We start from the raw sequence: 25,763 nt of genomic DNA, 5'->3' as shown, positions 1-25,763 counted from the left end.
GATGGCACATACAAAATAACAATCCCAACATTGTCTTGGAGTGGGTCAATCCAACACCATGTTCACCAACATGTGTCCACATCATTAATCCGATATCTCCATATCCATGATCCGTGAAACATGATCATCAATTAATGCATGTGCTAGTCTCAAAGTCGTTGTTGTCCCACACAACGACATAAACTAGGGATAATTTAGAATCATATCATTGTCAACAAAGAGTTTCACGAACAAGTCACATACTTGATAATCAATGTAAAAAATAATCATCCATGGAACAAATAACAATTATTTATCATTACATAAACATACTCATGACACAAAAATCTCCCACGCACACTAGAATTACTGATGTAAGTATCTAATACCCATAGATCTTATGTGTGCCTCATGCTTTGGTTGTGGGAGAGGTTTCGTCAACGGATCAGCAACGTTTGAATCCGTGTGCACCTTGCAAACCTTCACATCACCTCTCTCAACAAAGTTACGGATGAGGTGATACTTCCGCAGTATATGTCTGGACTTCTTAGTTGTTCTAGGCTCCTTTGCTAGTGCAACGACACCACTATTATCACAATAGAGGTCCACTGGACTGGACGCACTAGGAACAACACCCAAGTCAGAAACAAACTTTCTGATCCAAACAGCTTCTTTTGCAGCTTCGGAAGCTGCAATATACTCGGCCTCTGTCATCGAATCAGCCACCGTATCTTGCTTGGAACTCTTCCAGCTCACTGCCCCACCATTGAGGCAGAAAACAAAACCGGATTGCGATTTGGAGTCATCTTTGTCTGTTTGAAAACTAGCATCAGTGTAACCCTTTACAAGGAGCTCATCTTCGCCTCCAAATATTAGGAACATATCCTTAGTTCTTCTCAAGTACTTAAGGATACTCTTTACAATTGTCCAGTGAGCTTCACCGAAATCTGACTGATACCTGCTCGTAACACTTAGAGCAAAGGAAACATCTGGGCGCGTGCAAAGCATAGCATACATGATCGACCCTATGGCTGAAGCATAAGGAATCGTACTCATCCTCTTTTGCTCATCAGGTGTCATAGCACACTGACTCTTGCTTAGAGTAATGCCATGTGACATTGGCAAGAAACCTTTCTTGGAATCTTGCATATTGAACCGATTCAATATCTTGTCAATGTACGTGCCTTGGCTTAATCCAATTAGCCTTTTTGATCTATCTCTATAGATCCTAATACCCAGAATATAAGCCGCCTCTCCTAAATCCTTCATCGAAAAACTCTTTTTCAATGAGGTTTTAACGGCTTCAAGCATTGGAATATCATTTCCGATCAGTAATATGCCATCCACATATAGGACCAGAAACACAAGTGCGCTCCCACTAGCCTTTTTGTAAACACAAGACTCATCTTCATTCTTGATGAAACCAAACCCTTTGACTACTTCATCAAAACGAATATTCCAACTCCGAGATGCTTGCTTCAATCCATAGATGGACCTCTGAAGCTTACATATTTTCCCAGCATTTTTAGGATCGACAAAACCTTCAGGCTGTGTCATATACACATCCTCACTTAGATGTCCATTAAGGAAAGCGGTTTTGACATCCATTTGCCATATCTCATAGTCATAATATGTGGCAATTGCTAGGAGAATCCGAACAGACTTTAGCATTGCGACGGGCGAAAAGGTTTCCTCATAGTCAACACCTTGAATTTGTCGGAAACCTTTCGCCACCAATCGTGCCTTATAGATGTGAACATTTCCATCTATGTCTAATTTTTTCTTAAAAATCCACTTACAGTCGACAGGTCTTACACTGTCAATCTGATCGACTAAGTTCCAAACTTGATTATCATGCATGGATTTTAACTCGGATTCCATGGCTTCAAGCCATTTGTCGGAGTCGGGTCCCATCATCGCTTCTTTGTAGGTCAAGGGCTCATCATTTTCCATCAATAATACGTGGCGCTCCTCCGTAATAAGGAGGTTGAGCTTGTCAGTAGCGCGACGTGCCCTTATAGACCTTCGTGGGGCTGGTGCCTCAACTACGGGTTGTGCAACATCTTGCACATCCCGTGGATCTTCAATAGGTGCTGAAACAGTTTCAGGTGTTTCCTAAATTTCTTCAAGTTGCACCTTGCTCCCACTAAATCCTTTTGAGAGAAACTCCTTTTCTAAGAAAACACCATTGCGAGCGACAAACACTTTGCCTTCCGCCTTATTGTAAAAATAATATCCTTTGGTTTCCCTAGGATACCCCACAAAGAAGCATTTGTCTGACTTTGGAGTGAGCTTATCTGACATCAAACGTTTGACATAAGCCTCACACCCCCAAACTTTGAGAAAAGATAATCCGGGACGCTTCCCAGTCCATATCTCATATGGTGTTTTCTCAACAGACTTACTTGGAACCCTATTCAGTGTGAACGCAGCAGTTTCAAGAGCATAACCCCAAAATGACAATGGAAGATCATCTTGGCTCATCATGGACCTAACCATGTCCAACAAGGTTCGGTTCCTCCGTTCGGATACCCCATTCCATTGAGGCGTTCCGGGCGGAGTTAGCTGCGGAATAATTCCACATTGCTTCAAATGATCACCAAATTCAAGGCTCAAATATTCTCCTCCACGATCAGATCGCAGAAATTTAATTGTCTTGCCTAATTGATTTTGTACTTCATTCAGAAATTCTTTGAACTTTTCAAACGATTCAGACTTGTGCCTCATTAAGTAGATATAGCCATATCTACTAAAGTCATCAGTAAAAGTAATGAAGTACTGAAAACCACCTCTAGCTATTGAGCTCATTGGTCCACATACATCGGTATGTACAAGTCCCAACAAGTCACTCGCCCTCTCACTATGACCAGCGAAAGGCGCTTTGGTCATCTTTCCAAGCAAACAAGACTCACATGTGTCAAATGATTCAAAATCAAATGAGCTTAACAATCCATCTTTATGGAGTTGTTCAATGCGCTTCTCATTTATATGACCTAAGCGACAATGCCAAATAAAAGTGGGATTCAAATCATTTGGTCTAAGCCTCTTAGTATTAATGTTACAGACAGATTTATCCTCAAGATCAAGAACATATAATCCATTCACTAATGGACAATGAGCATAAAAAATACCATTGCAAAAAATAGAACAACGTTTGTTCTCTATTACAATCTTAAAATCACCAACTTCTTCCAAACATGAAGAAGAAATAATGTTCTTGCTTAAAGCAGGAATGCAATAACAATTATTTAATTCCAAAACTAATCCGGAGGGTAGAGACAAGTGGTAGGTGCCGACTGCCAACACCGCAACCTTTGCGCCGTTGCCGACACGAACGTCCAACTCGCCTCTTGCAAATCTTCTAGTCTCACTTAGACCCTGCAACGATTTGCAAGTGTGAATCATCGATCCAGTATCAAATACCCATGATTAACTAGAAGATAATGCAATATTTATTTCTATAACATTTATAGCTGAAGTGGAAGTCTCACTTCCCTTCTTCTTCTTCTTTTCTTCCAAGTACTTCTTGCAGTTCCTAGACCAATGTCCCTTTTCATGACAGTGGAAGCATTCATCCTCAGAAGTAGGGCCAGATTTGGCCTTAGGTGCTGGCTTTAGCTTAGAGCCCGAGGACTCACCACCGGAACTCTTTTCCTTGCCTTTACCTTTTTCTTCTTATAAGCTCTGCGATCAGCAGCAGTTGCATTGTCAGGGAGATCATCAGGATATGGCTGCTCAAGAACATACTCCTTTTTCTCTTACCTGAGAATAATTCTCGGGTTGCGGTACCAATCAATAAAGTTTGTTCCATTCAACTTTTCTTTCTCAAGAACAGAACGCAAATTGAAAGCGGAATTGTTACTGGCAGACATGATCTACAACATTAAAGTAAAGCAAGATTTCAGCACTAAGTTTATGTAAAGACTTTCATTAACTGATTTAACAAAAGGCAACCTACTATATCAAAGTCATCTTCCCTCTAATGACATATAGTGGTTCAAGATCCATAATCAATAAAATTCTAGTGAGCTTTAGCATCACGGCTAGAAAAAATAGTGATACAGGTAAGTAACAAATTACTAATCACATCTCTATGCGACTCTTGTTTGTTGGGTGGCATCCAATGCCCCGGCCCCAACCCTATGCCTTAAAGCCCAAAACTGTTTTGATAGCTTTGCTGAGTAAACCAATACTATGCTTGTGAATGTCCGACATCCACCCTATACAAAAGTGATAGCTGAGGGTACTCTACTTTGGTAAACCTACCACACAACGATCAAAATTTATAGGTGCAGCTATTGGTAAAAGGCATCAAAAAAACTCAACCTTTTCTGAGGGAAGCTATTCTATCATGATTAAAGCATCCACCATATGTAAAAGCATGAAAGAATAGTATGACAGGAAAATAAACATCACATGCATATAATCATATTATATTGTGAATAGTATGGCCTCTTGCATCACAATGGGCTCCATCGCCATGACTCCAAGGTGACCTCCATTGCCATCCGTCCTGTCTTGTGGTGATCATCATCGCCATCATGATTGAAGCCTCCATGAAAAGATACTAAGCTACTACATCTAATAGCTAGTGAAATAATTACATGAGGATTCAAACATCACAAGTCGACACACAGGTCGTTATACAATAATGGTGCAACCTCAACCCGGTTGTGTTAACTTGCGACACACAGGCCGCACAAATCATCACATACATCATCACATGACATTGAGGCCATACCATTCACATCACACCCTGCAAAAACAAGTTAGGCGTATGACGTGTTCTACCAAAGTAGCGCTTGGGAAGCCGCTACAGCGAGAAAGCAACGGCGGGGGGTCGATGGGGGAGCCGCCCCCCGCGGGTCTCAGGGCAGCGCCCTGAAAACCTCACGGAATTACACAGATCGCATCTATGGAATCCCTATGAAAATCTCATCAGAGTGATCGCATCACCTCAAATCCGAGCCATTAATAATGCCTCAATTTTCACTAGGTCAATCACATTGACCGTGCACACTTTGCACTTGAGAAGACTGCATCTACACATGACCTCGATCTGTTGGTTCAATCTGCTGACTATGCACACAGTTAGTCCCGATGGTGATTCCAGCCGGTAGGGACATGTCGTATGCATAACAGAGAAAGAACACAAACTAATCTTTTGTCACATGCCGCGCAATCAACTCGCTCCAGTTTTAACCCCTTATGACCAATTGATCTAATCAAACCGTGCAAAAGTAATAGATCCAATCTACTACAACAACATATCACCTATATGCAAAAGATCCAGACCAAAAACTACGCAAGATGGCTCTGGTACCACTGTTGGGAAACGGGTAGGCTACGCTAGCATCACTACCGCATATACCCAAGATACTTGCGAGTAGAAGATCATAGATCGTTACCACTAGACGCGCAGCGCAGCGGAAGAAGACGCGCGTCGATGTAGAGGAAGTAGTCGATCACGTCCCACGAACCGAGCTCCTCGTACTTGATCCCAGCAGCCGATCAGCGCAGCAGTCGCAGCAGCGCCTCCACGGAGTCCACACGTACGGGGATGAAACGCCGGGCGTCGGTGTGCTAGCACCGCACGCACGGCAAGGGCGGCGGCCGAGAGAGAGAGGGAGGGGCGGCGGCTAGGAGGTGGCGCGGCTCACCGGGGTGTCGCCCCCCTAGCCCCTCCCTCGTATATATAGGGCGTACTAATGAGCTTCTATCTCATAGGCCCATTATTAATCCTAATCCCTCTTGGATCAATATCCTCTTGGGCCTTTAAACCGTATTGTGATGATGGGTTCTTGGACATATCACCAACACAAGGAAGATCTCAAGAGAGGTTTCACTCCTGCTCTGGTGCTGGGCGGAGCCATGGTGCCAGCTAAGCTAATCATGAGCTCACGTTTCGTCCCCGCGCCATACCACACGAGCTTGTTTGGCCTGGTACTGGTAGGCAGCTGTTCCCTGTCATGGATTCAGCAGCGGAGGGACGCAGCTGATTCCTAGAAACATGCAGCGGTTCGAGAAGATGGAAGTTCACAAGAGTAAATAAGGTCTGCTGACTACATGCTAGCTTTTGAGTGAGTCATTTATGTTGGTATATGGATCAACATATGTAACTTAGCAGCTACTGTTTCTGTTTGGGGAATCGGTATGGATGCCAGCAAAACTAACGGAGCATCAGATCGTTGGAAACCTTTGACGTGGAGGGAACTAAAACGTTTGATGAATAGCTGAAATGCTGAATTGCTGATGCGTGCAATCGAGTGTAACTCCATACACATATGATGAGTTTTATTCACTACCGCAGAAAACGTTTATAGGGGCGGGTAGAATGGCATCTTCAGGGGCGGACACACGACCCGTCCCTGTCTCCCACAGCTAGAAATCGAGCTTTGAAGGGGCGGGTCATGGCACCACCCGCCCTTGGAAATGACTTTTCCAGGGGCGGCTGACGCCATAACCCGCCCCTGAAAAACCTTTTACAGGGGCGGCTCAAAGCATGAGCCGCCCCTGAAATTCAATTCCCACCAAGCCAAAATTTGAAATTCCTTTCACATTTCTGTTTCCCACCAATTTATTCTAATATGTTTTCCGCTGTATTTAATTATTCTAATTTATGTTTCCCGCCAGTTTTCACCTCTAAATCAATTGCGCAATTCAATTCAGCAATTCAAAATTCTATTTCCGCTTTATTTGAAAGGATCGATGATGAATATATTTCTTAACATAAAATCATATACATTGCATATCATTAAAATTCAACATAAAATCATATAAAAGTACCATTACAGTGAATATCATTAGAGTACAAACATCATGAAAGTGCATCATTAGAGTACAGACTTCATTTACATTGACTTACGCTACTATTGCTGGCTCGAAGTGCCTGATTGTCCCACTGACGGAGGCTTGCATATTTTTGGTCGATTGATAATTCATGCTCAGGGTGAACAAATTCCCCATCTATATGGACCACTTCATGCAAAATGAAGCGACATAAATCATCGACTATTAAAAGAAGTTGTCGCTCATGGAGTGGGATCATCGTGAAGTGGCCGTTGATCCTGAAAATAAGAAATCCATTCCAAAATTAAGCCAAGTGTTAGATGCAAACACTTACGATATGCAGTTATACATCTATCTTAGCAAAGAGTAGATGCTTACCAGTTCGGGATCTGTTGTATACCTCCCGAACTCCCTCACAGCCTCGCACACGTAGTATCCACAGTACACAAAACCGGCAGGTTGCTTGTGGCATGGATAGTGTGTGCGCATCGCCATTTTTTTCCTTATGGGGGGTGGGGTGTTCTCCTCCTTTGGACACGTAGTGCCTGTAAGACCTATTTTTTAAGAAAAAGAAAAGAAATAAGTATTTATTTATGTATGCAAGATTCAGCATGAAGTCGAAGTATAAGATAACGATTTTGCAAACATGTTGAGGATGCCCTCGAATTCCTTATAAGTATCCGGATCGAAATCAGCGGAGTCTAATACTAGAATACGTCCTTTCTTTGGCTTGATCATAAATATAATCCAATGATTTCTGCAAAAATATCATATATGATTTCTTAGTCAGAGATTCGAAGGAAGTGCATGTTATACCAAATCATTGAGACTACACTTACCGAAAGTTATATGGTGCCCATATGACATCCCTGTCTTGCCACTCTTGAAACTGATGCGATATGTACGTAGCAACTATCGAAATGATTTTTCTATGTTCCTGCTTCCGCACTTCATTAATTTTTTTGCGCAATTTACAGTTTTTGAATTCATCGTGGTCGTCGTCCCAAAACATTGGCCCTTTATGGCGCTTCTCAGCAATAGCTAACGGGTCAAGGAACGCGACCTTCCTACCTGCCTTATCCGCTTGTCATTGCATCATCCTGTAGAATGAAATATCACAACTAATTAGATATGTATGCATATATAAGTATAGACCATTGCATATAAGATATGAATTAGGATGCGACACTTACATGCACCAGAGTCTGATCATTTCTACGTTAATTTCTTTGAGGCGGAACATTTCTTGGATGTCTTGAAAATCGAACATGATATCAGTGATACCCATAGTTCGTAATCCGAAAACTTCCGGAGGGTACTAGGCCCAAAAGCTTGTGAGGTGAAGTTTACATGCCCTTCTGTACCAAGTGTGCATCCTTTTCATAAAACCTGGATAGTCTTGCAACAAAGAATGGGGTAGAAAATCTTTACCATACTCGAATTTTATCAGGCAATCCGGTAAATCTGCTATGTCATCGACCCCAATTTTTCTAATGAAGTCGTGGTCAGTGCGGGGCTCGGAAATGCCCGATCGTCTGGTGGCACTAGAATCTGAAATATTTTTTGACTTTTCCTGTGCCTTATCCGTTGACTTTTCCTTTAATTTTTACTTGGTGTTTGCGGCGTGCCATTTATTTACAATATCTGAGTCCTCCTTTCTGGTATGACCGTATAACTCGATGGACAGGGAACCCAAGTATTTGTTGTTGTTGTTGTTGTTGTGGTTGGTGAGCCGGTGCCGTGTGCGCTCGTGGTGGTGATGATTGAGCTGCTGGTGGCAGTGAAGCTTGAGCTGCTGGGGGCGGTGAAGGTGGAGCTGCTGGTGGCAGTGAAGCTGTAGCCGGTGGCAGAGATGTCCAAGCCGGTGGCGGGGATGCTGGAGCCGGTGGCGGCGAGGCTGCAGCCGGTGGCGGGGATGCTGGAGCCGGTGGCGGCAGGGCTGCCGATACATAATCTAGAGCCGATCGAGTCTAATGTGCCGGCCCTTCTGGTGAAACAAACAGTACGATATCACATTTTTGCCACAAAATGGTGATGCCAATGCACTCTCCAAGCGTGGTCCACCCATCCGAAGTAGGGATGTCTATCTCGTTGTCCTCGTAGCTTGTTTTCAATAGCTCCTGCAGTCGCACGCATGCATATAGGGGTGGGATTGGTTTCCATCAAATAAACCCGCCACAGGATCCACGTGCGCCTTGGCAACTTCCCTCGTCTTTCCAGCTCTGCCTATTGGATAAAGCAGCATGCATGGAGTAGTATTTGTGATGCAATCAACCGGATATGGTTGTACTGTGATTGAGGCAACACTGCTCTGAGCACAGGCCGTATTCGCTGGGGCCACTACCGGAGGGGTCATCATCACCATCTGGCCGGATTGCTGCTTCCCCAATTGCAACGGATTCATCCATATTTGCCCTGATTGCTGCTCTGCTAATTGTGCAAACATTTCCTTAAACTTTGATTCCGCTGCTTTCTCGGCCGCTTGTATCATCTCTTCCTTGTAGCGGTCATGCCTCTTGTAGGTAGAGCGGTCCTCCTGAAATCCATCCCTAAAGGTCAACTTTGAGGACACGCCTCTGATGCGACCTCCGTGCTCTTTGGTCCCAATGTGTACTAAGCACGTCCTTGTCCCTCTTGACACTGAACTTTGAAATCCATCCCTAAAGGTCAACTTTGAGGACACGCCTCTGATGCGACCTCCGTGCTCTTTGGTCCCAATGTGTACTAAGCACGTCCTTGTCCCTCTTGACACTGAACTTTCCTTGTTTCTGAAGCTCGGTAAGTTCGTACATTTTTTGTGCGACGGTTTTAGTCTCGGGTTTGTCAAAATGTGGCTTGCCTTCCACTATCTTAGGCTTCCTGGCTTGAAGCCAGAACGCTGCACGCTCAGTAAGGCCTTCAAAAGGGTCTGGTTGCCCTACGACAATTGCAGCCTCTCTTTCACGGCGCCATTGATCGGCCTTCCTTTGGTATCCACCCGGGCCAAGATGGACTTTATGTATATTGCTCGTTGCCTACTCAGCATTTTTCTTGCTTAGCGATAGAGATTGTTCGGTGCTCTTTTGCCGAACAAACTCTTCCCATTGTGCTTGAGTGATTTCCCCGTAATCCGCAAATGGTGTTCGGACCTTTTTGACATACTTTGTGTTGAGATCGCTCTTCCACCGGCGGAAACCCTCACCCAACATCTTCCTAGCATAATGCCTCACCCTATCTTGAGTTCCTCTTGGCAAAATAAATGTTTACCTCAACATCTGCCACATCGCCTCCTTTCTTCCCTCAGGAACTGTTGGCCAATCGGGGATCGTTGGATCCAAAACCATCTTTGTCCTTATTATTGCACCGATTGCGTTCCTAAACTTTGCGCAGACCTCTGGAGGCTCTATGGGCTTGCAGTACTAATTACGTTGACCACCAATTGGCCTTCGGGGTATTTGTTTCTTCCACGCTGACTCCGTTTCTTTTTATTTTGGCTGCCAGAGGAAGTAGTTTGAGGTTCCGGACCAGAGCTTTCATTGCCTTCTAGTTCTTCCTCTGTTGCATTTGCATGTTGGCCTCGACGTCTACTTTTTCTTGTCGCAGCATCCTACATGGATCGTACCCGAATTCATCAACTTATTACGCGTATTTCTTGAAAATGTACAATAAATGCTCGATTGTAAGACCTTACCCGAGCTGGACTCGGAATGTAATCTGGATCAAAATCTTCCAATGAAAATCTTTGTCTTAGAGGGCACGGATTTGGATCTATAGCATCCAACCACACTCCTACTACGAACGCCCCTTGTCCATCCCGGTCAACTTCGTCATCCCCACTCCGAACTCCGGCATCGTCGCCCCAGTCCATCTGAGAGGCAAGTTGTTCCATTTCCTCCTCTTGTGTCATTGGCGCCTCCCTTGGCGGGGAAGATTGCGACGGATCAGACATTTACAACTTCTACATTAAATGAGGATGGCAAAACGAGTTTAGTTGTGTCATACAATGGGGACACATGTCATACAGAAATTATTTCTTAGACTAAGAAATAGCTATAGAAATTATTTATAGAAATTCTAAGAGATATATATCCACATATACAGAAATTATTTCTTAGACTAAGAAATAGATACAGAAATTATTTATAAAAATTCTAGGATCAACATATACAGAAATTATTTCAAACACTAATAAATAACTATAAGAAATATTTATAGAAATTCTAGGATCAATATATATAGAAATTATTTCTAAGACTAATAACAATCACTACAAATATAATAAATTTGAATTTTGCCTCAGATATGTTGCATTTCATTTGACCTTGAGCTTGAAGGAAAAGAAACATCACATGTAGGTGCAAAAAGGGGTTTATAGCAGTCATGAAACCATGTGAGACACCCAGCCCAATCATCTTATGATCACAACTAAGTTGTTGTTTGGGCATGAATGTCTCACAGGTTTGATGACGACCATAACAAATTTATGTATACAACAGAAGCTCAAGGTCATCATGTTACCCAGCAAAAAAACTGAGTACAAATTAATATCTTCACAGGCATTGACATAAAATCATTTGATACGTCTACAAAGAACTAAAATCACAAACATTTATTTTGCCTCAGATATTTTGCATTTCATATGACCATGAGCTTGAAGTACAGAAACAACACAGATAGTGGCAAAAAGGTGCTCATTGCAGTCATGAAACCGTGAGACACACCCAGCCCAATCATCTTATCATCACAACTGAGTTGTTGCTTGGGCATGGATGTGTCCCACGGTTCGATGGCAACCATAACAAGTTCAACTATATGACATAAGCTCAAAGTCAACATATGTTACACAGCGTGAAAACTGGGTACAAATTGATATCTTCACAGGCATTGTCATAAAATCATTTGACATGTCTACAAATAACTAAAATCACAAGCATTGATCACTAATTTATATCTATGTTTGTTTCAAAAGCATGTCTAATGAGCTAATATCACTATTATTCTAAAACTAATTTCATATCATCACAATCTACAAGAAAAAAATAATGGCACTCACCAGGTGGACACTGAGCACGACCGGGGTGGACGCGGCGGGAGACACGTGTCGGTGGGCAGCGGGGGTTCCTCGGACGCCGGCGCGGTGCCCTCTGTCACTCTAGGAATTATTTCTAGAAATTCTAGGATACATTTGTCAACATATAAAGAAAATATTTCTTAGCCAAATAAATAACTATAGCAATTAATTCTACGAATTCTAGGATACATTTATCAACATATATAGAAATTATTTTTAGACTAAAAAATAACTATAAGAATTATTTCTAGAAATTCTAAGATATATATATCAACATATATAGAAATTATTTCTAAGACAAATAAATAATTCTAGGAATTTTTTCTAAGACAAACAAATAACTCTAGGAATTATTTCTATGACAAATAAATAACTCTAGGAATTATTTCTAAAAATTCTAGGATACATTTATAAACATATATATAGAAATTATTTCTTAGAGTAATAAATAACTATATAAATTATTTATAAGACTACTAAATAATACATTAGCTAAAATGTAAAAAAAACAAGGCAGCGGCTCGGCGGCGTAGAGGTCGGCGCGGCGGCGGGCTCGGCAGCGCGGGCTCGGAGGAGGAGGACGGCGCGGCTCGGCAGCGGAGGAGGACGGCGCGGCGGGGGGCTCGGCAGCGGAGGAGGACGGCACGGCGGGGGGCTCGGCAGCGCGAGCTCGGCGCAGGAGGACGGCGCGGCTCGGCGGCCGAGGAGGGCTCGACGGTGGCGGCGTAGATCCAAGCGGCGGAGGAGCTCTCGGCGGCGGAAAGGACGGCGCGGAGCGGCAGCGGCGGGGTCGCGGGACAGGGCGGCGGACCGGAGAGGGTGGCGGCGGCGGCGTAGATCGGGCGCGCGGAGCTGAGAGGACGGCGCGGCGGACGGGAGAGGATGCGGCGTAATAAATAACTATATGAATTATTTCTAGAAATTCTAAGATATATTTATCAACATATAAAGAAATTATTTCTAAGCCAAATAAATAACTATATTGTTTTAGGTTGTATTAAATTTAAAAAAATAACGAAACTCTTTCAAAAAATAAGGGAGAAAAATACATCAACCAGTAGTTCATTAATAGGTCTGATATTCAGAATACAAGAGAAAAATACGATTACATGCAATCTGATTTGAAATAACTACTGATTTAACCGGTTACAATTCTCGGTTCACCATCCTTGCGTGCCTATGGCTTTTCATATTTTCTTAAACTTGCTTCTATAATCTTCATCTTTTGGGGTAGGTCTGTAAAGAAATTCATTTTATTGTAGTGATTATAATCTTCCACATCATTGATACCATCAACCCCTATGATATCTTGTTTTCCTGGGACAATAAGTTGCTTTACTTTCTTTGCGGGGTCAGCTACGTACAGAACCTGAGCGACCTATGAAGCAAGTATCCATGGGTCATCTAACCAATATTATTGAGGTCAACAATCGTGAGTCCATAGCCATCCACCTCAACACCTCTAGGCTGTTTGACCCAACGACACCGAAAAACCGGAATTTGTATATTGTAACCATAGTGCACTTCCCATATATCATCTATGACGCCATAGTAAGTTATACTTTGGTCTGTTCTCTCGTCCAAGGCTTCAATGCGGACACCACTGTTTTGGGATATAGTTTTCTTGTCCTTTGCGGTAGTATAAAATAAATATCCATTAATCATTTGTTCTTCCACGGTCTCCCCATCTGGTAGATCCAGTTCCTTCAACTATGCAGTCAATCGACGCTTGTGTCTCTTATAATCCAATCATCCGAGCGGCCATTAGATTCGGCACGAATTATGCTCAAGTGTTCATTGAGTAAAGGTATCATTATCGCGAGATGCTGCAAGATACTATAATGTGCTTGTTGCACTCCTTTAAAATCCTTGTCAATAAATGTTTTCCTCCCAACTGTTCCAACCTCCCAAAAAAGTGTGGAACGGGCAAACCAATGGATACTTTATCATTTAGGTAACCAAGGCAACACTCGATTACTTCCTCAGTACTGTATCCCTCGATCATGGAACCCTTAGGATAAGCACGATTTAGTACGTATCGGTTTAGAATGGACATGAAACGCTCGTACGTCCACATTTCGTGAAGGTAAAGTGGGCCAAGTGCACGTATCTGATCGACCATGTGAACCATTAAGTGCTCCGTTATATCAAAAAATTCGGGAGGAAAACACATCTCGAGTTGTGCCATAGTCTCCCCAATAAATTCTTGGAGATCATTCAATTCATCTTCGTTAATCACCTTTTGAGAAATTTTGTTGACGAAATAACACATCAGAGTGATTACCATCTTCACGAATACTCTTAATCGCTCTTATTGCAATAGGGAGGAACACCGTCAGCAAAACATGACAATCGTGATAGTTATAGCCGCATAGCGATAGATCTTTCATGGAGACTAGTTTCTTTATGTTGGATGAAAAACGACTTGGGACTCTGACCTCCCGTAAGCTCTCGCACATTATCTTCTTCTCATCATGTGTCAAGTTGTAGGAAGCCGGGGGAAGTTCATATCTTCCATTTCCTTTATCTATAGGGTGAAGATCCTCCCTTATCTTCATGGCTACTAGGTCTTCACGTGACTTTAAGGTATCCTTTGTCTTTGCTGATGTCTCCAGAAGGAGCTCAATCGTGTTACCAAACACATTCTTCTTCAGGTGCATACCATCGATTGCATGGCGGACTTCAGGATCACCCCAATAAGGCAAGTACTTGTAGAAGATGGACTGTTTCTTGAATGGTACGCCTTCGATTGGTGCCTTATCTCTATTTTTCTTCTTTCCATCTTTTGTCACCTTCCCATAGCTAACTTGGATGGTCCTCACCATTCTGAAAATATAGTGCCCGTCTCTTTTTGCTGGAGCAGAATGTAATTCAGCCTTGCCATCAAAAAAGGTGTAGAACTTCTTACTTCGGTATCGATGTCCTTCCACCAAGAAGCGTCTGTGGCCAAGGTAAACTAACTTTCTAGAACCTTCCAAGAAAGATGATACGGTCTCATCCACGCAGACCATGCATCCCGTCCTACCTTTGACCTGTCCCGAAAGGACAAATAGAGCCTGGTAATCATGGATGGTGGTGAAGATAATAGCTCTTAGAGTAAAGGTCTGTCCTGTGAAGCCGTCAAACATATCAATACCCTCCTTCCAAAGAGTTTCCATCTCTTGCATCAGAGGCTCAAGGAAAACATCAATATCGATGCCAGGATGCTTGGGTCCTTGTATAAGGATGGACAATAGAAGATATTTTCTCTTCTGGCACAACCATGTAGGCAGGTTGTACATCGTCAAGATCACCGGCCAAGTGTTGTGAGTGCTAATCCTATCAACAAACGGATTCATTCCGTCTGTACTCAACGCAAACCTAACGTTCCTTGGGTCCTTTCCAAATTCAAGATAATACTGCTCATCAAATTTCTTCCACTACTGAGCATTAGCTGGATGTCGAAGCTTTCCATCGCCCTTCTTGTGCTTATCTGAATCCCACCAGCGCATCAGCTCAGCATCCTTTGGGTTGGAGAAGAAATGTCTTAGGCGGTCGGCAACCGGGAGGTACCACATAACCATCGCCGGAATTCGCCTCTGCTTCTCAGAGATGCCTAAAGTAGTATCTGGTGCCTCTGCAATACTATTCGCTGCACCCTTCCTCTTCTTTTTATTCCTGTCTTCTGGACCTTGATTATCACCGCCACAATAACCAACATTGTTTTTGTACCTATTTGCAGAACATACAGGGCATTTGTCCAAGTCTTTGAAAGCATCCCCACGATACAAAATACAATGATTCGGGCATAGCATGAATTCTTTCCACACCCATTGTGAACGGGCTGACAAGCTTCTTTGCTCGATATGTGTTCGCAGGCACTTTATTTGGCTTCGGAAGCAACCAGGCCAACATACCCAGGAGATCATTGAAACTACTGTCTGACCAGTTGTGCTTAGCCTTTAGGGTCAACAGCTCAAAGTACAAAACCAAGAATGGTCCAGTGTTTCGGACATCCTTTAGACCACTCATATATATATATATATTCCTATGCTGATTTCTTCACCGTTTCGAAGTTTTCTAACCCTTAGCACTACCAACCAACAGCTCCGCTTTAGTGTGACGCAACAACTGGCTTAGAAAATCACCATCATCAAGTTCATCGCTATCATTGTCACTGCCAAGATCTATTGGACTCCCGTCGACACCATCAAAATGACCACCACTAACACCTTCATCCTCACAGCCAGCATCATCAAATGCATCAAACAATATATTAGACTCGGGCTCTCGCATTATTTCATCAATTGAATTCTCTCTCTGAGGTTGTTCTTCTTCACCATGCTTATTCCAGATCATGTAGTTGTCTACAAAACCACTAATCAACAAATACGATCTAATTATAGTTGCGTTGCTGAATACTCTCAGATTTTTGCAGGTTCTGCATGGGCAATGTATCATCTGTGTCTTCTCAATTCTTGCATGGTTTTCCGCAACTTGAATGAATTTATCTACTTCTCCACGGAAATATGTATCCGTCCTTCGTGCTTTGTACATCCAAGTTCTATCCATCTCTAAACACCAACAATAGAAAAACAATACATGATTCAAACGAATTAAAACAAGCTCTTAAATAATTTGCGAAATATATGCCAAGTAAATCTACACATAAGCGTAAATATTGGATAAAGTCAATATTTGAACAAGGGTTAATTCTAGGGTTAAAGTGCGCTTTCTGAAAGTATTTTGTTATTCTTTCGGATTTCACATAATTTCAAATAAGAGAAATAATAATTCATGTGAAAACATAGGATGGAAAAAATATCTTGCATGTGTATAAATATATGAGGGAAATCATATCGTTTTCTCTCTCCTCTATAATTTTTGGAAATATGTTCACATCTAAATGAGGCTAAAACTTAAAGATTGGTCCCAAATAATTACCTAATCATGTGCTCCAACTAAAATAGCATAGATTTATCCAAAAAGTTGAAGCAATTCGTGGCTTAAATGATAAATCCACCTAATTAAGATCTACATCTAGATAGAGGAATGGGAGCACAATTTGACTATTAAAATCAACCCAAAAGCTTAGAAAAAACATAGAATTAGGTGCTACTTACCTCCTAGAGCCTCCAACTTCAAGAAAATCGAATTTAAAACCTCCCCCCTATTTATGATGCATGGAAAATTCGGACAGCATCTCTCCCGAGAGAGCACTGTTCTGTCAGGAGGAGGAAGATGGTGGGCGCCCAGATATTTATGGCATTTTTCAGGGGCGGGTGACATTACCAGCCGCCCCTAGAAATATTTTCCAGGGGCGGCTGATGCCACCAGCCGCCCCTGAAAATGGGGCGCATTTCCAAGGGCGGCTGATGGCACCGGCTGCCCCTGGAAATCAGATCTTCAGGGGCGGGTGACGGCACCACCCGCCCCTGAAAATGAGCCCTGTTTTCAGGGGCGGGTGGTGCCGTCACCCGCCTCTGAAAATGCATTTCCAAGGGCAGGCGAAAAAGCTACAGTACCCAGCTCCTGTTGTAGGAGCGGGGTACATTTGGACCCGCTCCTGGGAAAAAACGGGGCCTCTCTGGAAATCATTTCTATAGTAGTGATTTATGTCTTTGTGGTTGTGTGAAAATTCTGTCACCATCCTTGTCTCTCTAGTTGTGGCCACAATCACGAAAGTTCTTGGTACCTAGATAATGTAACGAACGTGGTACTCGGGTGATAAGTCACTTCGGGATGTTATCTAGGTACCGTGATAGATAGTTGTGACGACGTACCTGCAACTAGGATCATGATCGAAGTGACATATTTTCAGGTAACGTAACTGTTTTCACCTTTTCTTTTTGCCATTTTTCTCTGATTTTTATAACTTTTTTTACTATAATTATTTTACACTAGCGTTGTGCTCTTCATTAATCATCATTAATTGAAGCATCGCTCCGACGCTCCCATGTCCCTGCTGCGCTGTAGTTCGGCGCTGCAATCATAAGATGCCACGCCGCTCGACCGCAGCGCCGCCGTCCGACGCTGCATAAGTTTTATTTCAATTTTGAACCTGTTGTGTTAATTTTGGTAATATGAGCAGTTTCAGATGCAAAATGTGCATTACTAGTTTTTTCTTTGTAAATAATTGCAGATGTTAGATCAAATTCTGGGTGCAGATTTGTTTGGCCGTTGGATTTTTTTATTAGAGGATTAGAAAACCTTGTGTTGATTTTTGTTTCCACACACGATTCTGAGTTCTGCATGATATCGATTGTTTTTGCATGAGCCAACAACCATATTGGTTGTTTTTGCATGAGCCAACAATAGTGCCGGGAGTGGCCGACAGGACACTTCAGTTTGCAAGGTAGACAGACACACGGTGGCACCCGTAGATAGGGTCAAAATCAGATCGATCAAAAAAAAATTGTCTTCATATTCGTACTAGCTTCTGTTCCGGCGCCCTTCTGATCCACAGGCAGCCATGGCGTTGCAGCGGATATCGGAAGTGCTCCGATTTCTGCACTCGCCCCCGCATCGTGGGTTGATGGTCCGCTCCGCTATCCTCTGGGGGCTCGGCGACGTCGCCGCCCAGGCCATGGTCCACTACTCCGCTCAGGTACTCCGATTCCGCCGCCGCCGTCGCCCAAAACGCTTCTTTTCCCCCTCGGTAGTTCATGTTACTGCTGTACAGGTTGCGCGTCGCCACTCTGCCAGAGTGTTCGTCTACTCTACTCCAATATACTCCTTGTATTTTTGGCTCCTCTGGGGTACTGGGAGAGAGTAATGGATTAGTAAAAAGTTGTTTTTTTTTGGTTTGGAATCATGGAATGTGGTAGGTTTTGGTCTGAAACCTAATCTTTTGATGCGTCTATAGGCTACAATGGTACTAGTAAGAATATCTGCTAATCCCAATTGAAGACAGAAGAAAAACAAATGATGAATTGATAATCTTCGTCGGGGGTTCTCCCCGATGCCCCTCCCCGCCGCCGCCGCCTCATCCTCCCATCTGACCGCCAGCCCCTCCATTCCAACACCAGATCCGCGCTCTCCACTCCCCGATCTATCCTCCCATGGCATTTTCGAGGCCGATCGACACCACCTCGAGCTGCCATCAGTGGAGGACGCCCAAGTCCAAGCTCCGAGCAAGTCGGGGCCTTTGCGGCCTGGTGAGCGCACGTCCCCACCTCTACCCACGCCGGCGACCCTCCTGCAGCCAACTGACGACAAGATGTGCGCCGCGTTGGACGCCAAGACCCTCTCCTCTGGCCATGACGGGTCCAGCGGTAGGAACGCGGCGCCACACCTAAGCACCACGAGAACAGCAGCTAGGCCTGAAGAAGAAGAGGAAGAGGTGGAGCTCCTCGATTGGGATGACGACAACGACGATGACACGACATTGAAGCCGCATCTGACTCCTCGGGCGAGGAGACGTTGGCCGGCTTGGAAGCTGGACACGCTCCACCGCGCACTTGGCCGAGTCTGCGCCGGCAAGCTCGGTGCTGGCCAACTCTGCACCGCTCGAATCGCCTACTGACCACCAGAAGACGATGTGCAAGCGGCTGATTGCCCTCAGCACTGAGAGGCCACATGGGGAAGTAGAGGAAGGATGAAGCCCGGCAAATGGCGGATTCTAGGAAGACGAAGATTGTGGCGGCAGATGCCTCTCGGAGCTTCCGCCCTGGCAGCCCGAGAAGCGTTCAAAAGGAGGTTCGCTGGCCGGTGCTTCCGGTGCCTCAGCCGCAAACACAAAGTTGCCTAGTGCCGGGACCCAATTTGCTGCCTCCTTTGCAAGGGGTCCGGCCACCTCGCCCGCTCCTGCACAGCTCGTCATCGGCAACCGATCTCGGCCTCGATCCATTCTAGACTCACCTTTCCCCTAGGAAACATCCACAGCCAAATAGCTTTTCCGCCACTGCGCCACCCCTCAATGGCCAATCCACCACCCACCAGCACCACCTCCCAGCCACTAGCCATGGCCGCTTCCGTTGCCACTTCTGCGCCACATGCCCCAAGTACCCCGGAGGTTGCCGATGCGCTTAGCCGCCACCTGCAAGTCCCTCACTACAACATCTTGGTGACTAGCCACAAGCCTGGTTTCTTTGTGGTGGAGTTCAGGCAGGCGCCAGAATGTTGTGCCTGGATGGAGGACACGACGCTCATGGGTCGGGGTTGCCCCATCAGCCGCTCCCCGTCAAGTGGGCAGAGGAGAGACTACCTTCCCCACGCGACCGAGGAGTGGGAACGGCGTCGCTCACAGTCACCGATGCGCCGAAATATGTTGGTTGTGTCACCGGAGCTCCATCAAGCTAGTCCTCCGGATGATGGCGGCAAGGACACCCACTCTTCTGAATCCTTGGTGCACGAGAAGCCATCAGCAGCCCACGAGAATGGGCACAAGGTGATGGCTCAGGGGACAGAGGTTGAGCTTCCTGACCCGGCTACACCCTCGGAGGAGGACGGCCAGGTCGTTGCTATCTCTGTCCACGACACCAACACTGCAGCAAATCCCTCATCTAGGGATGGAGATGAAGCACAGGAAGCGAGTGCACATGCTCTTGCTGAGTCGCAGGGAGCGGAGGATGCTGACGGAGGTGCTTACGAGGTGGAGCAGGGAGCGGAGGATGCTGACGGAGGTGCTTACGAGGTGGAGCAGGGAGCGGAGGATGCAGATGGAGGTGCTTCTGAGGTGGAGGGACCGCCAGGGGATGCGACGGATGGCCAGGTGGGGGGTTCGATGCAGGGGATGTCGCCCGAGGAGTCCCCTGATATCTTCGTCGGGCTCTTCAAGGAACTGCCGCCACCGATCCTGTCGACACCGCCTAGGCCAACACTGCAGGCTGCTCGCTCGCGTGCACCACGAGCGCGCAAGGCCAAGAGAGACATGGTGCCACTCGATCCAGCACCCGCTTGGCGGCCAAGCCTTCCTCAGTGCCAGTTTCTCAGCGGTCACAAGTCACAACACAAATTGATGAAGGAACTCAGCTTCATTGACGACTTGTAGCAGCAGGTGCCTGACGAGGTGGTGACGGAGTACCTTGATATGTACGCCAACGACCTCCCAGAGCAGGCAGTTAGGGCCATCCAGAAGGCGGCGAAGCTGGGAAAAAAGAAGCTGGTGAAGATGCTGGAAGCAGTGGTACAGGATGCAGGCGCTGTGGAGATGGAGGCCTGATGAGTCTGCTGAACTGAATGTGTGTTGTTATGTCAGTTTGCCTATGTTAGCTAGATTAGTGCCAGTGCCGTCCAGTCTTATACCGGCTGACATGTCTGTGCTGTTGAGTACTCACGACCAGCTTGATGATTGGGGATGTATGTTCTTTCAGCTGTGGTCTGAGGGACTGGTTGCTAGGACAGTTAGTGAGTAGTCAGCTAAGGTTTTAATCCCGGTTAAGCTTAGGCTGTGCCGGGTAGCGCTACTTGCGCTTGTACTGGATGTTTTGCTTCCTTCACTTATTATAAATCAAAGCCGGGAAACTGGATCTTTCAAAAAAAAAAAAATCTTCCTCGGGCAATACACGAGCTAGGGTTTGATTATTGGTCAGCAGTCCTGATGATGGTCCAGCTGCACTCCATATCTTGGTTAATCATGGAGTGCGTATACTTGGATGGCACTATTAGATTTAGATCTCGTTTTCTCTTGCTTCTGGAACCGTTACTACATATATAGGGTAAACGTGTAATGGGATGACAAGTTGCTGTCAATCATTTTTTCTTTTACATATATGATTCCTGTCAAGTAGCTATGTCATGTTGCAAACTGAATTAATTTAGTGGCCAGAATTATTGTTGTCCTTTGATTTCTGGGACGTTGCTAGGAGTTGCAATGCAATTTTTTGGGCATGACAAAAATAAAGTTTGTGTGGGGTGTTTGCAAGTGTTCTGTGGTATATTTACAACTTGTTTAAATTTCTATAATCCCAACTATATTCATTCGTCAATGTCTCTTTTATCTATTCAGCAAAACTCTGTTGCCATTTCAGGATAAAGATGAGGAGTCCATTTCTTTCGGGAATAAAGATAAGGAGTTCAAAATCAATTGGTATAGAGTGTACAAAACAAGTGTTTTTGGAGCTTTTGCTTGTATTGGACCAGCTGCATATTACCGGTTAGTTTCCTTGTCTGAGGGTGTTAGGTTTACTTTTGTTATTGTTTAGTAAGAGAAAGTAAAAATAAAGGTGAAGGGTCAAGTGATAGGTGTATTTTGTGGATCCCATCCCACACTGATGTTCTCTATTTTAGCTAACCATTTTAGAAAATATAGGAGACATCTAAAGAACATGTGGATTTGTTTTAATAATAGGGAATACCACAGTCCTTGCTTAGATTTGGGTGTACTATTATTATGTTTTTTTCTGTTACTTGTGGAATTGGGAGGGACAATGCAAACATTTGCAGTGACAGATTTTGTTAAGAGGAAGCAGAGTTGTTAAAGTACAAAGCTTAGTGGTATTCCCGGGATTAGCACACCAAACACAACAACCCAAATTAACAATCAAACACTATGAAAACACACTAAATGACGACCAAAGGAAGCAACCGGTGCAGGTGCCTCAAACCGCCATGTCCCAAAGCTTACACTGCTCAACAATAGCATGTAAGAAAGTTTGTGTTGTTCTAGACTCGTTTCTGAGCGTTCTCTCATTCCTTTCCTTTCAAAGCAGCCATTGAACCAGCATAACATTGAAACTTTAGGATCCTATATTATTGTGATCCTTGCATGAGAGCATATGCTAGCAATTCTTGTGTCATCTAATCTTGCCTCGTATTTAGCTGTGCAGTCAAGCAACAGAGTTGAGTGCATAAGGGGCAACCTTGGAGTTTAGGACTTATCAGTTGAAGTAGCTTGGGCTGCACTTTTGTGTAGTAGTAACATCTTTTTTTTTCCCGTTCATCTGTGTTTTACTCACCTGCAGTAGCAACCATCGATTTTAGGAAGAACGGATGGGTGATTTCTAGATGCAGTGATTTGTGTTGAAATCAAGTCTTAATCTCTTGATTTTTGGAGTAGGAGATTCCAATATCTGTATTCTGTTCTGCTCTTGTCACTAATATATAACAATAAGGGCTTTTGGTGTTATTGTAGGTTTAGGTTTAATAAGAGGCTGTGGAGCTCCATTACTACAGCTGAAGTTGTTAGCTCAGCAGCTCATGAAGGTCTCTGGGCAACTATAAATCTTGCCACGTTCTTCCCGTTCGTGGGTTCCACGCCAAGGACTAGGAGTGTGGAGCAGGCCAAGGAAGACATGAAGAGAGGTTTCACCCCTGCTCTAGTGCTGGGCGGAGCTGTGGTGCCAACCTTGCTGTTCACAAACTGGCGCTTCGTCCCCACGCCATACCAGCTTCATTGTGCCAGCTTGTTCGCCCTTGTAGGCAGCTGTTCCCTCTCATTGATTGACTTGAGCACCACAAGGATGATGGCGCAGCGTTTCTGGAAGGATGGAACGAGTATGGCTTGATCTGACATCTGCTTTTGAGCTAGTAGTAGTCATGTGTGTATGTTGGTACGGATCAAACATCTGTAAGATCTGGTTGATCCATGAAGAAAACGGGTTGGCAGAAAAACTAACTCTAGTACGTAGCGGGGTTCTTCCTCGGATGGAGCGGAGGTTGTAGGTGTGCGTGACTGGAGGTCGGGGCTTGAAGGTGGAAGGACGGCGTCGTGGCGCCGTGATCGAGAGCAGGGGACGAGACGGGGATTAGGGCCGGCTCCCTGAGGAAGCCGGAAACAAGATTGTTTCTGCTTGCCTTAATCACCAAGTATTAGAAGAGGGTTCGTCCGTGAATCGTGATTGTGGCGGCGGTTAGACAGGCAGCGAGTGAGGGAGCTTAGTATATATTCGGCGTAGCCCTGAAAATGGACGGAAATGGACATAAAAACCCTATTTATATATACTTATGTTTATATATATATATATATATATATATATATATATATATATATATATATATATATATATATATATATATATATATATATATATATATATATATATATATATATATATATATATATGGCCCACGAAACCCGAATCCTGCAGGCAATCGTAGAAACCATATGCGGCAGGCGTACAAATTAGTAAAAATTGATAGGTGAACCCCGCTAGTGTTTGGCAGAGCGGTATGATTGGCCCAGCTGTCTCCCCGTACCATATTTAAATCTTCTATCGTAGAAACCATCCTTCAAGGATCGTAGAAACCACATAACCCGATCGATGAACCCCGCGATCGTCGTCGGAGGCCGCATGCCTGAGGCCGCATGCCTGGCCAGCGTGATTGTTGAAGCTTGCTATCGTTGAAGCCATGTTTCATGCGTTGTAGAAACCACGTACACGCTGCATGAACTACACGTGCGATCTGGGAACCTTCGTGATGTACAACTGATCATTGTGGGTCGTAGAAACCACTTTATCCGTCTGCGCAGCCCGAGGCCACCTCAGTGCCCGAGGGCGGATCCCGCTCGACCTGTGAAGCTTGATGTCGTAGAACCCTAAGCTTATATGTCGTATACAGCACCGTGACACTCTGGCACAACACCACGCGCGGCGACCGGTCGTTCTTGATCCCCTAACTACAGTACACACGACAGAAAACGGGTAGGCTGTAGTATAAACCAGACATGTTGTGCAATGGAAACATTTTATATGATATATAAGTACAATGCAAAGGAATCAGGGTGGTCACAATGGGTCGTAGAAAACTAATGAAGATGGCCGTCATAGAAACCGGCCTTGGTCGAACCACACGCGTCATCTATATAAGCAGAACAGTACATCAGTCTCTTCCGCGCAGCACGAACGGCACGATGTCTCTTCCACCTCGATTTGCCGCTATGGCACCTCATCCCTCCCTAATTCCAAAAGCTTCCTCAACGCCGGCAGACCAAGCCAGCTCCGCCACCTCGAAGGCCGGCAACTTTATGGCGGACAGCTCCGGCACGTCGAAGGCCGGAGCACGTGCCTCCATGGAGGGCAGGTCCTCCACGTCGCACGCTGGCGCATTTGCCTTGACGCCGGATTCGGTGCCTTACGTGAGGGCTCGGAAGGGGAACTATTGCTTCTTTGGTACGCCGCCGCCCTCGCCCTCCTACTCCGACGGATAAAGCGCCCTTTACGAGGATGACGAGCTAAACTTGATGGCATTGTACGAATCGACGGCGGCGCCGTCCCCTGAGCATGGTCCTCCACCGCGACCTCGACCTCGACCGGAAGCTTCGCTCTTCAGTACTCCACCAGCATCTCTCCCAGCTCCGGGCTTGGTGCTACCGCCTCCGCGACCAACTGGTGGCAATATGGGCTCAAATGCGCCTCAGTCAACATGGGGCCGGCCATGTGATCCCCGATGCCAGTGGCCGGCGACCACAAACAAGACACTCCTGAAGATCTACAGTACATTCCGGTATGTACATAGAAATCCTCGGCCTTTGTATGAACTTTAGGCCGGTTTATATGGGTTTTTTTGAAATCCTAGTGTACTAAGTTGATGTGAAGAATGTTTTTTGTTTCTAACGATCTTTGCAAAAAGTGGGGTTTCTATGGTTGCCAAATATTGCACAGGACACTAGTTTTAATGATGCAGTACCATTATCTTTGTTTGTCGTTACAGTTTATATGATCATATTGCAACTTTATAGAAAATAAGCTACTGTTAGTACGCCCGATAAGGCCATGATGTATTTTGCAACAATCAGTTTGTATGAACAAATAACAGGTTTCTATGACGCCATTACCAATTCCTTTACTTATATAGGGCCATGTTGTGGATGAAACCTATTGCTTAAATGATCATAGTTCGTTTTAGTACGATGTAACCACTAGTTTAAATGATAACACTGCTTGGTCATTTGGTGCACAAGTATTGGGGTTCAGTAAATCGGTTACCTATGACGAAAATACCAGTTTAAACCAAGTGATTGGCAGTTTATATGACAACAAACTATGTTACAGGCTGCTTCTATACGTCCAGAAATCGTGTCCCG

At 44.7% G+C, this 25,763-nt stretch overlaps 1 protein-coding gene across 2 annotated transcripts; it reads left to right on the top strand.

The window, feature by feature from the left end:
• Window positions 1-18,178: 18,178 nt before the first annotated feature.
• LOC120673910 lies at window positions 18,179-23,571 on the top strand. Of its 2 annotated transcripts, none has more exons than XM_039954951.1 (3): window positions 18,179-18,404; window positions 21,769-21,893; window positions 22,872-23,571. In XM_039954951.1, the coding sequence occupies exons 1-3, from the start codon at window positions 18,270-18,272 to the stop codon at window positions 23,242-23,244; spliced, it is 633 nt and encodes a 210-aa protein (XP_039810885.1). In that variant the 5' UTR covers window positions 18,179-18,269; the 3' UTR covers window positions 23,245-23,571. The 2 variants fall into 2 exon arrangements, with proteins under 2 accessions (XP_039810885.1, XP_039810886.1); XM_039954952.1 differs by lacking the exon at window positions 18,179-18,404 and adding an exon at window positions 18,442-18,954.
• Window positions 23,572-25,763: the final 2,192 nt, after the last annotated feature.

This window comes from Panicum virgatum, chromosome 5N, assembly GCF_016808335.1.
Source record: "Panicum virgatum strain AP13 chromosome 5N, P.virgatum_v5, whole genome shotgun sequence".
Classification (NCBI taxonomy): Eukaryota; Viridiplantae; Streptophyta; class Magnoliopsida; order Poales; family Poaceae; genus Panicum; species Panicum virgatum.
The sequence above is the reverse complement of the archived record's forward strand: the minus strand, read 5'-3'. Positions and strand labels throughout refer to the sequence as shown.